The following is a 12,547-nucleotide window of genomic DNA, read 5'->3' on the forward strand; positions in this document are numbered from 1 at the left end:
AAATGTGACTCCATCTTGAATGTTGTGTAATTATTGACAGATTTTTTTATGACTCCAGCAATAGCTTCATTACTGCTAAACATTAAGTTCATCTGGCCCTCTGGAACAAAATATACTTTTCTGACTGTCAAAATGTGGGTTTTATACTTAAGATATTCTGTCTCTCTGTTTCCTGTTCAGATGCTCCCTGCTCAGAGCTGCAGGGCATGCTGTCTGGGCTTCTCCCTGACTCCCAGATTTCGGCATCCTCCATGAGGGACATCCACGGCTCAATGGGGGCGGCCAGACTGGTCGCCAGCAGGTCGGGTTGGTTTCCTAACCCGACACAACCCATAGCTGGAGAGGAGTGGCTACAGGTTTGTGACTTTAACTTTGAAGAACAATGCATGTATGCAAGAACAAGCGCTTTCACTCACTAATTTTTGATTCAGTCCACAGTTTTGCTCCTCAGTTTGTCAGTAGACGTGATGCTGCCGAGCTAATTTGTAAAATATCTTTTAAAATGGAATCCTTTTCAGGTGAATTCTGACATGATGTTTAATTGACATTGTTTTAACTTTTAGTTTAGACTTTAAAAATACATTAATAATGCATGAAATAGTCTAATAAGGCAGATAACAAAATGTTCTGGTGTTATAAAGCTACACCTGATAATACCCCCACACATAAACAGTGTAATGCAATATAATATTTGGCAATATTCCAAATTTTGGACACCATTTTGTTTTTGTGTTTTTCTTTTTTACCTTTTCCACTTCCTAAGAAATAAAGTGTGTCCTGAATTTGTTTTAAATCAGGATGTTTCTTGCATATTTTGTGTGGAAATCACTGTGTCATCCACATACATTTACATTCAAAAATAACATTTGACAATAACATAAAGTTTTCACAAAAAACAGCAAATGTCCTGGATGAATACCACCTAAAAAGGAAGTTGTGGCTCTCCTGGTTGTCTTTTTTGGCTGTTCTGATATCTCTGAATATACATTTTTATATGTAAAATACTACGCATATGAAAGTAGGTTAAAACCAAACATTTTGATCATATTTTCATTTGTACTTACACCTTCTTTAAGTTACTGATCTATCCAGTGGGCACCATCTGTTTTTACTAATATCATGAAAATGATTAATGATGTCCACTAAATAAACTGATGAGACATCTTACTTTGTTTGTATTGCAGGTGGATCTAGGTGTGCTCAAGACGGTCCGAGGCATAATAACTCAGGGGGCAAGAGGCCTGGAGGGCAGCACAAGCGCTGACAACAGAGCTTTCGTGAGGAAGTACAAGCTAGCTCACAGCTTGAATGGCAAAGACTGGAGCTACGTCATTGACAGCAAAACTGGCTTTGCTAAGGTAAATAAAAATGCACATTATCATGCACAGATGCATGCAAAATTAATGATCTTTCTTCTGCGGTCACTTTCTTTCCCCATCCCTCATAAATCTCCCACAGATTCTCCTCTTCTTTTTCCTTTCTGTCCGCTTTCTCATTATTGTTTTTTTTGTTCAGCAGGGAAAAAAAACAGTTTTATTCCAGCATCCCCTCTGAAAATAATTGCATTTAATCACCTCAGCCCTCTTGTTTCTGTCTCTGCCTCTATGCCTTTTTTCCTTCACTCTTTCTGTCTCTCATCCACTTGTTCGCTCATTCCCTATTTGTCTCTCATGGGTGTTAATTAAAAATGTCTTTTCTGCATCACTACTCAACACTGCTGGCAGTCTAACGCACCGTGAGACAGGGCTCTTCATTCTCCTTTCTGAGTCTGTCTTAAAACGCTTTAATAGCACTACTGAGTGTCGGGATTTTCTACTGATGTTAAAAATCCTGTTCTCTCTCATCTGCCTGTCGTTTTAAATGAGCATCCTGGGAAAATCATCAGAGGGTTTTTTTTCTTTTAGTTTAGAAATCTTAAAGACAGAATATACAGCTTAATCCATGAAACCATTCTTAGTCTTGTCTAGTCTCGTCTAGCTCTAGGTTTGTAATAAATCCTCATCTTTTTTCTTTTCTTTTCCTTTGCCAGAGGCTGCTGCCTCAAAGAATATTTGAAAATCCAAAGCAACACACTTGTTATTTTCTATGACACATGTCACATTGAGAAGAGAAACAATGCTGATTAGCTGTGCTGCATGACTTCAGACAGTCTTACTCTTTCTTTGACAGTGAGACTTAAAAAAGAGATGGTAATTTACTGCCATCCACTTTAGTTTTTTGTGAGTATTGTCAGAAATTGGCACCCCTTGGGGCGTGCCGTGGTGTCGTAGGGGATAGAGCGACCCATGTTTGGAGGCCTTGAGTCTTCGACGTGGCTGCCGCAGGTTCGACTCCTGGACCTGACGATATTTGCTGCATGTCTTATCCCCTCTCCTTCCCCCTTTCCTGTCAGCCTACTTTCATATAAGAGACACTAGAGCCCACAAAAGAACCCCTGGAGGGTTAAAAAAAAAAAAAAAAACTAAATTGGTGCCCCCAAACACAATCTGATTTGATACTTCTTTGGACAATAACGTTTCTAATCTACTATAAAAATTTAATGACTTTCCATCTGCTTAATCAGATATTTGAAGGGAACAGCCACTACGATACTCCAGAAGTTCGGCGGTTTGACGAGATTGTTGCACAGCACATCAGAGTTTTTCCAGAGCGATGGTCACCTGCTGGGATCGGCATGAGGATGGAGGTTCTCGGATGTGACCTGCCGGGTAAGAGTTCACACACAGAGCATGATTTACAGCCCTTTACTGTTTAGGTCAGGCTTCAGTCCTCCGTGGCCTGTTTCCTGCAACTTCTATATGAAGTGCACCTATACTTACAATACACAGGACCTCAGGGACTGAAATTTGAGACCCTTAGTTTGGGGTCTGGTTGCAGCTCAGAATTAGCACCTGTCAGTGCCCAGATTTGTAGGAGAAACTTGAAAATAGTGCCAATATCCAAACTGCAGAAATATATATTTTTAACAAAGTAGTCACAATTAGATGAGTTGTATTTTATTTGACCAGGTTTTTTTTCAAATAGCCATTCATTTTTTGATGAACTTGTCAATGAGTAAAAATAAAGTTCAGCAAAATCATTTATATGTGTCTCAACTGTGGGTTAAACACAATCTTTTAACTTTGCTAGCATGTTTTTTCTGCCTTGAGGTCACATTAATCTTTTGGAGTTGCCCCGTCAGAGTCCGACTTGAATCCTGTAGAGCAGGGGTGCCGAAGTCCAGTCATTTCTCTAATGAACCTAAATCAAATGAATGGCTCGGTACCAGGCCTCTGCAGCACTAAATGACATGCTGATGAGGGAATTCAGCAATTTTATTCAGATGTGTCGGAGATACGATGCATCTCTACATTGCAAAATAGTAACTCTTGAAGTCTGAGCTTGGGCACCCTAGCAATAGAAAATATGAAGAATGAATAATGATCAGGGTGATGGCCAGAACTTTTCTAACCTGACAGACTTGGATCTCATCACTAAAGATAAATCAACATGACACTAGTGGGAACATAAAAGCTGGTTAGCAATCTTTAGAGGGGTTTGATTTCTTTAGTGCCAATAAAGATATTTACACAGACTGTAAATGTAAATAACAGATTATATTCCAAAAAAAAGATTTAATTCTTTTACTGTAACTGCTTGAGTGTAATGACCATTAATTTGATCTAAAAGATGAAGATGGCGGTTATGTTTCTGACTTGTACAGACTAACCGTGAAGAGTAATTAGATCCTTTGCAAGTGTTGGAAATACTCCATTTTGAATTTATCATCTTTAATCTTTATTAAAGTGTAAGATTAGACAAGCTCCATTTAAAGAACAGCAGACTGTATTTCAAAACATTTATTTTCATTTTCCATTGTGTGAAGTGTTGCATCTGTTACTTTATGGCACAAAGGATCAGTCATTAGTACAGGTCTCTGTCTCCCATTCATCTTCTATATATTTTGTGGTTAAAGTTAATAATCTAACTCCATAGGAGGCTTTTCAACATGTCTGGACAGGGATTAAAGCGTCTAGGTCAGAGGACATTTACTCACTGCTGCCAGCTGCGTAATTCATTGTGCTCACAGCCCATTTGGTTGGTAACATGTTCCTATGTGTAGCAATGGATTTGGTGCAGTAAAGTTGCTGAGCTATACTATTCAGTCCATAATCAGAGCTGTTTGAACTAAAAAAAAAATCTGGATTTTTCTTACTTAGCTTAAAATATTCTTCTACTTTAGGATTAGTGTGGAAGGAGAGGTGATTTAGCACAGTGATGAATGTGTGCCATCAATCTACATGTTACTTTACTGAGCTGTGAAAGTACAATTTATTATAATGCACCAATGCTGTATGGACCACTTTAGCTGTGGCAAGCAATACTTCTCCCGGCTGCACAATCATTTTAAGAAATAAAGCAAGCCATTGTACCAATGCTCCTACATTTATGGACTAACTTGCACAATAGCAATGTGCTACATAAATTCTTCAGCAAATGAACCAGAGACAATGGATAGTTTATCAGTAAATCTGTAAAAAATTTTTCTTCTTAATGTCCTGTGCTGTTGTATAAAATAGTCAGAGATTAACTTGCCATCCATTGCTCCTCTAAAAATGCTGTTGGTGTGACTTGCCTCTGGTTTTTGTTGCCTCTGATTATACTACTTTAGTCCCGTTGTGACATGTGACAGGTGAAGACATGAACAGAAAACCACACGTACCTGCTCCCAGTGGACACGATTGGGGCTGTTGGTTTCAGCAGACGGATACAGTTGTGTATTTCTGAACTTGTGTGTGTATGCTGAGTGAGAGAAAGTGCCCAAAGGGAGCAATATATCCCAGATGTGTCAGACCCAACCAGTAGGCTGCTTGTGATGGGGACACTGGAAGAACAGGAGAACACTCTGCTTGTTTTGCAGACAACATGGTTCTGGTCACATTTATTGTGTAAAAATCATTTTTAAAGGTTCATGAGTTATTACAGGACCATGATTTAACTAACAATTTCAGAAGAATCCAACTAGATTAAGTACTTATTTTTCACACATTTTTATCAGTTGTATCAATAAATAGCATCTGATGACATTGCCAGTGAGAGAAAAACACCTAAAAATAATAATAAAGGCATTCGCAGATATTTTATTTGCTATTAGTGAGGACATAATTGTAGGTTTCCCATTTCACTGGGAAATTAAAACCAATCAATTCTGCTTTTAACTATTATAGCCATTTCTTTCTTTTTCAACACTAATTTTCCTTAATTTCTAGTGAATAAATTCCTTAAAGTGCAAACAGATAAGCTCACATTAAAAAACAATTATAAAAATTGTTTTTTTAAGAAAACATTATGCCTTTTGTGAAAATACAAGAAGTCAAACAGCCTATTTTTGTCCATATGTCTTGTTTACGATTGCATCTGATGCAAATCATAAGCAATCAGCAGCCATTTCTGCAAAGATCAACATCTTTACTGCTCTATGGCTGCAGTGATTGTCTGCTGGTCTTACTGTCTGTGTCTGCTTGCCAGATGTTCGCCCTCTGGATGTAATCTGTGCATTAGACATAACAGTTCATTCCCACTTCACTTGAACACCATAGCAACTGCCCCTGCTACCAGCATATAAATAAAGCCACACAGCGAGATAAGTGGACTTCTTAACTTTAACTTTCACCATCTGTTTTTGGCGATGGAAAACAACATTACATATGAAGTCAAAGTCATTTTCCTAGAGCTATAAGTGACAACAGAAGTACACATTTCCTTCCTGTTTGTGTTTATTTTGTTCTAGAAGAAAAGATGAATTTAGCTGCGCATCTTCCTCAGTCCACTGAGCACAGCTGTTTACACAGAAGAAACGGCTTGCAAAAAAAGGCAGAGACATTCAACTCCAGTGGGCTTAAGTGGGCTTCTCCTATAAATTCACTCATACACACAGACGGGGATGCAGATTGGAAGAGATCTGCAGAGCTCAACCAGAGGAGGGCCACAACATTTGATCTCCATGCTATTTGTTTCTCTTGCTCCTTTTGATGCAGCTTGGGTCATACACTCATCAAGTACATAAAATGTTTTTATTATGGCAGATATTCCTTTTACAGGGTGGAATACAACATAAAACTTGAATGATTTTGAAAAACAAGACATTTGAATTTAGCCCGAATAATATTTAATCCTCATAGCACCAAAGTTATTCTCAGATATTTATCACAATTTTTGGGTTAAACGTCCGTCAGAAAGCAGAACCTCAAAGACAGACATCTAAACCATCAACAAGCTTGTTACATGAACATCTGATAATTGTTCCTGGCAAACCGGGTGGAGTTCATTTGAATTGAAAATTTTTTCCAGAACCTTGTTGATGACCACAAAAATGTGGTTTCTTTGCAATTTTCTAATTTACTTACATTTAACCAAATATTAAAGGGGGTATCTGTATATATATGAGCTTTTATTGCATACATAGTTTACACTCCTCCTGTACTAAAGAAAATCTACAAAATTAAAGTTGTGCAGATAATACTTGCTTTTAAAAAAGTCATTATAACAGGACTTTTTACATGCACCATGTTATGGGGTACAAAAAAATACACATTTTTTTTCTTGTTTTAAATACGGACAATGGGAGTTTTTTTTATGGAAAGAATAAAAATTATGCAAAATTTCCAATCCTGGTTAGTGTTTAGGCTTCTTATCAATGTAACAAATGTGAAATAATAGAGAAGTTTCCTTCCAGCTTGACTTTGGCACAAATAAGAAACAACCTATTCTCCCGAATTACTGATCTACTTTTAAAAAAACAACCAAAGTAGTTACTTATGTTGTTTACTTTATTTACTATTCAAATATACAGGCAAAGAAATTGCTTTTCCATTACCAGCCTTGTATTGTTTTCATTTTCTACAATCAAGTGCACTGACCTAACAATTTCCTCACATGAGCGAAACAATCCCAGCTCCAAAAATCCAATACAAAAATAAAGAAAGAACAGATTCATGGGTTCTTCAGGGATACACAATAAAATGTAGTTTAGCATCTCATTATTGTGTAAAAACCTTCGGTGCAAACACAGAAACAAAAGCCAAAAGATTACTGCTCATTTCCAATCATCCACGCTAGCTACGGAGGGAACGTGTAATTTAGGTGCTGTAACCTCAACTATTGGATGTGAACCGAAAGCTTATGAGCTGCCAGTTCCTATCATGTTTTTAAAAGAGTGAGCTATCAGAACATCTGCTGCGCTCACGTCTCTTTCACTCCACACCTAGCTGTTGGCAGCCACGCAGGCGTCACAGATGTACACACAAATACACACTCACACCTGTTTGGCATAAAGGTTTTAAAGGGTTAGCTCTTATTTGTGTCAATACATGCTTCATTTCTCATCGGTAGAGTTATTGAGGAAAGTAACTGAGAGATGGCAACAAATAAAGACTGAGAGTGAAAGCGCCTTGCATTCTGAATCCCAATGAAGCTAATAGTTTTGTTTTTATTCATCAGCTACTTCTGCTCCTAGAATCATGGAAAATCTGGGTGCTGGCAGCTGAGAATGTCTTTTTTGCCTCATTCGTCCAGCAAAACCACGATGACGTGGCAAAAGGAACCCTATGGTTATACAGCTATTAGTTTGCGTGACTCAGGGCTGATGGATTGTTTCTGATCACTTTCAAGTGAAAAATACCAGAATAAGGCAGTGATACATAGACAGAAAATCTCTGTAAATCAAGCTTCATCCACAATTACCCCTAGTATTGAGGTGTAGCCTTAGATTAAACAGGTTTCTGTTAAAGCAGTACAATTTCTCACATCAACTACCGTAAGTCACAATTACCCTCAAGAAATTATATAAAACAAGTTTGTTTGGTATAAGTTATAAAGTAATTTTAACTTAGCAGTCAATAACTTTTTGTTTACCTAATATATAACAATAGCATAAATGGACTTGTTTCTCTTTGCTGCTCTTTAAAATTGGTAATACAAGAGAACATGCCATTGAAGTGCAGCATACTTTGTTTGCAGTCAGATCACTAATTAAAAGTTAAAATAATTTAAATTTTAGGATGAACCTAGACTTAGTTGCTTGGACTCAAAACTAGAAGCTTCTGAACTTTTCCTGAACTTTCTTAAGATACTTTCAATAAAATCCCTAGGTACTTACCAAACCCTGTCCCAAAACTCTTTGGGTTCATTCTTGAATGTGTACTGGATACTTTTAAGGACTTAAATGGTACTTTTTGGAGCTAATCAGTCATTAGTTAAATTTTTATTAAACTTATTGGCTGTTTACTCTAACTTTACAAGGGACTAAATTATGCAAAGCTGCCACAAAAATCTATAAAGTTCAATATTTACCACAGTTCTCTGTGTGAACCATTTATTTTGCCATTTTCACACCAGGAGGGCCAAAAAGCCTCAGAGACTTTTGTACATAAGAAAATTACTAGAGAAAATACAAATTTTACAGTTTGTTTAATTTTAGCAGATTGAAATATAAATGTAATTATATGAGGTGAAGGAAATGGCATGTTTATACTGCATGATTGAAAATGTGTGAAAGAAAAAACAAACATCTTTACTTTGTTGGGTTTTTTCTCTGGACAAATGAGTCCAGAAAAACCCAGGTCTTTACAGCAGCCTTGAGGACGTGCTGCAGATAGTTTGAGAACATTTTAGAGTTGTTTTGCTGTTCCAGGTTTCCAGCCAATCATATCGACTCTTGCCAACTGCGTGTTTGTGCGTGTGTGTTGGCAAGTGTCAGGTCCAGCTTTGCTTATTACTATCACATGTGAGTTGTGGCTCCGGTTCAGACATTCTCATGTGATCAGGGGGATGTGTCCTCAGTTACACCCACTCACTCATTCCTTTCATGCCCTTTTCACTTGCCAATAATGTTTAAAGCGCAATTTCTGGAAAAGCACAACACAGGTATTTAAAAAAACAAATGGAAGCTTATTATATTACAAAGAAATATTGGTGTCAACACTAAAATTGAATGAGGAAATGATTGGCTTTGTGGACAGCATTGTTCAGTTTTTCTTTTAATTATTTGTAATAATCAATAGTTTTAGGTTTTCTGTGTACATTGGCTGCTTTTTCACTCATTTGTTTCTTACTGCAAACAGTATTTTACTAAAAAGAAGGGCTACTTTTACATTTAATTGTTTTTGTGGAAGATTGTCACTAATAAAGGGGAAAGAAATCCGACTAAAAACTGGTTCTTTGAGATTTCTGTTGATTCAACAACACTGATTTATCTCTAGTGTAGGAGATTTATGCCTGCAAGTTTCACCAGTTAAAGTTTAGTGGCTTCACAGGGAAAACAACATTCTTTGGTACGTGTTCAAAAAAAAGACATGAGAAATAAGGGAAAGAGCAGATAGAGTTCAAAAATGTTTTTGAAAGACCTTATGAAAGTGCAAAGAAATTGTTTTCAAGATTTTAATGGCTGTAATTGTACATTAGTGCATTGTATTTTAGTTTATTTTTTTCTGTCAGCGCTCCATGTTTGGTTTTGATTGTGTTTGGGTTACTTTACTTTGATGCTATGTGATGTATTAAGACCATTGACCAAATGAAAATAACTCTAAGAGACTTCATGATGAAAGAGATTCATTGGAGCCATAGAACCAATATTTCCTTACAGCAGACTACGAAAAAGAAAATAGCTTTAAATCAGTTTCTTAAGCATGTCCAAAACATCCCTGATTGATGTTACAAATTGAGCCATCGTCGGTACAAAAGGCAAATAGAAACACACAACAGACACCCATTAGACATATCGGAACAAATTAAGTAAAATCAATACTGATTTAAAAAACATACTAGTATAATTTGTGAATTTAGTATTGTGCAATAATAGCCAGTGTGCAAAAATGTGGATTACGCAAAACAGCATATATGTAACTCTTGTCAAGTAACTGTGGTCAGATGAATATTTCCCAAAGACTGAGACGTTATGCTGTTAGAATCTGTTTTCGTTTTTCATTTGGTTTGTTTGGAGCAATGCTGGCTACCAGTCTAACAGCTGCAGGGAAGAAAGATCTATGTTAGCTCTCCTTTGTGCATTGAGGATCCTGTGGTCTGGCTCTAAAGGAGCTTCCCAGTGCCTTAAGTGTTGTATATTTAGCTGGAGATATTTTCTTATTTATAATACAAAGAGAGCAGTGCTGTAAAAGCAGATATTTTAGAGAATTTACCTTTTGGACAAAAGACTTAAACAAAGATCTCAATGAAGGATTTATTTTTTAATATAAATCTGGGTAAAAGTTAACATGCTTCCAATTTTCTGGACTGAAAAATAATATCCACACAAGTTAAAGTCATCCAAGGCTGCTGCCAGGCTCTCATGAAGTATGTTCATTCCAAAAAAATGAGAATAGATAATAGAGATTCAAAGATCCAGGTCACACCACATCATCCCAGTACAGTGACAAAAGACAGCTGCGTTCTGCCCCTGGCTTAGATTTGTTTTCCAGCAGTGACACAGCAGCAGGATGTTTTGGTGCTGAGTGAATGAAATTTAAACCAGCAAGCGCAGATAAGCTTTTCGAGTTGTTTCTAACAATTTTGGATTTACTTCAGGACAGTCCAGCAGATCTGTTGCTTCTCTTCCCCTCGTGTGATACTACACATGGAAGCACTTAGAGTTGGGCTAAGGTTCATTGTGGTTACCTCTGTTTATACATGTCTGTGTGCAAAAAAGATCAAACTTTTCCAAAATAAATATTTCGCTTTGAGTCGCCGTGCCTTTATGGAATTTCCCAGATATTTGCCTATTTTCTCCATTTTCCATCCTTCAATGCAGCCATCTATGATCTTTTTAATATCTCATGAAAAAATTAACTCACATACAATGTGTTCTTACGGGACTTTCCCTGATTTGGAGAGGAAATTACGTAAATGAATTATGGAAACTTTCTGTTAAGCTTCTATGCCTTTCAATCGAGCTGTACTGTGAAGAAAGTTAAACAAAACTGAAATGTCTTTGTGTAGCCTAAACAATGCCTATACTTATGCTTTGAACACAATGTGTGTATGATGGTGGCTTCTTCATAGCATGCACATATGAAGTGACAAAATTAAACAAAAAATTGAAGACATCCACATTTGTGATAATGTGTTCAACATAGCTGAACACAGCCTGAAAGGTAAAGTGTCTATGCTGACAACAGACTTGTATTTGTAAGTTCCAAGAAGAGATTTTAGTTTTTAGAAGACTTTTTCCATCCTTAATAAGGCCCTTTAAAAAGTTGTTTATTCTTGACCAACAGGCATGTTCACTGACATCTGAATATAAATCTTAGATATATGGACTGAGACATTTTCAGTCTGTAAACTGAAAGCTTGTAAGCTTAGGTGACTTAAATTTACAATTTCTCAGAGTTTGAAATAAGCTTTAGATCAGTGGTCCCCAACCTGTTTGTCATTGCGGACCAGTCAAGGCTTGGCAATTTTACTGCGGTCCAGGGGCGAGGGGGAGGAGGGGATGTCTTGTTGCACAACTTTAAATATTTTGCGGCCATTTTTCCCTTGTGAAGATCTTCGAGCGTTCCGAGTTCTAAGATTGTCGCTTGTGATAATGGTAACTGATCCTCCTGTAGTGTCACGACGGATCTGGTCCAGTCAGTAGAACATTGGGACCACTCTCATCTAAAATCAGGCGTATTCAACATTGTCTTGGCCCCAGCCTGTGGGGTTTTCCCTGAATGAGAGTGAAAATGCAACCTTTTGAATGTGACAGGTAGCCAATCAGAAAGCGCCGTGACGTGAGCACGGAGGGGAATCCCAAACAGCTGACATTGTGCAACTGAGAGCCTGGTTTAGTGCACAGTGCAGCAAATAGAGCAGCTCCACTGTCATTTTATCCTACTTTTTTTTTTAATGGGAGCCCTGAGCTTGTTTCTCTGCAGCGACACGGTCCCATCTGGGAGTGATGAGAGACAATGACACCCGAGGTGCGTTGCTTATGCACAGGGTGCTTGATCTTCTATTCATGTAAATGTGTTAACAGAAATGGAACAAAAATTTCATTTTCGTTGGATCATTGTCATGTAAACAGGGCCTAAGTGGGAAAGCAGTTTGAAGGCTTCAGTCCCTCATTAGCCAACCGATCACATCATATCATGCAAACCTACCGGGATAAATCTATTCTCCTGTCTCTTCGCTGGGCCTTTTGCACTTCACAAAGAAACTTTCCAAAGACATCTGATCTGTTTCTTACTCATTTTGCTGCTTGTGGGCTCAATGTTGGCGCGCAAGACGTAACCGAGAGAATCTGGTTAAAGGATTTTCAAAATAAAAGATCCTTCAGACTCCGATAATAATTAAAACTGAAATATTTAATCATTTCTTGTGCGCCCAGTACCAATTGGTCTGCTTTAGATAATGAAAGACTCATTTTATTGTACTGAAGGCAAGCTGCAGCTGACAAAGAGCCACGTTGGATGTGGATCTAGAACTAACCTAACTATGTCATCAGGATAAAAATGCACATTTTTAATGGTGATATCACTGTCCACATTATTAATATGGAGAATTATAGGGAGAGATCCTATGAGCAGTCCACGAG

The 12,547-nt window shown here is 37.5% G+C and overlaps 1 protein-coding gene across 3 annotated transcripts in view; it reads left to right on the plus strand.

Moving 5' to 3' along the window:
* Window positions 1-12,547, plus strand: part of LOC122839624 (neuropilin-2-like) — a 116,585-nt gene that overhangs the window by 73,305 nt on the left and 30,733 nt on the right. For all 3 annotated transcript variants that reach the window (XM_044131400.1, XM_044131401.1, XM_044131402.1), the window contains exons 9-11: window positions 181-356; window positions 1,185-1,358; window positions 2,564-2,708. In XM_044131400.1, the coding sequence (XP_043987335.1) occupies window positions 181-356; window positions 1,185-1,358; window positions 2,564-2,708 (495 nt within the window). The remainder of the gene's footprint in view (window positions 1-180; window positions 357-1,184; window positions 1,359-2,563; window positions 2,709-12,547) is intronic.

The sequence above is a fragment of the Gambusia affinis genome, linkage group LG11, assembly GCF_019740435.1.
Source record: "Gambusia affinis linkage group LG11, SWU_Gaff_1.0, whole genome shotgun sequence".
Taxonomy (NCBI): domain Eukaryota; kingdom Metazoa; phylum Chordata; class Actinopteri; order Cyprinodontiformes; family Poeciliidae; genus Gambusia; species Gambusia affinis.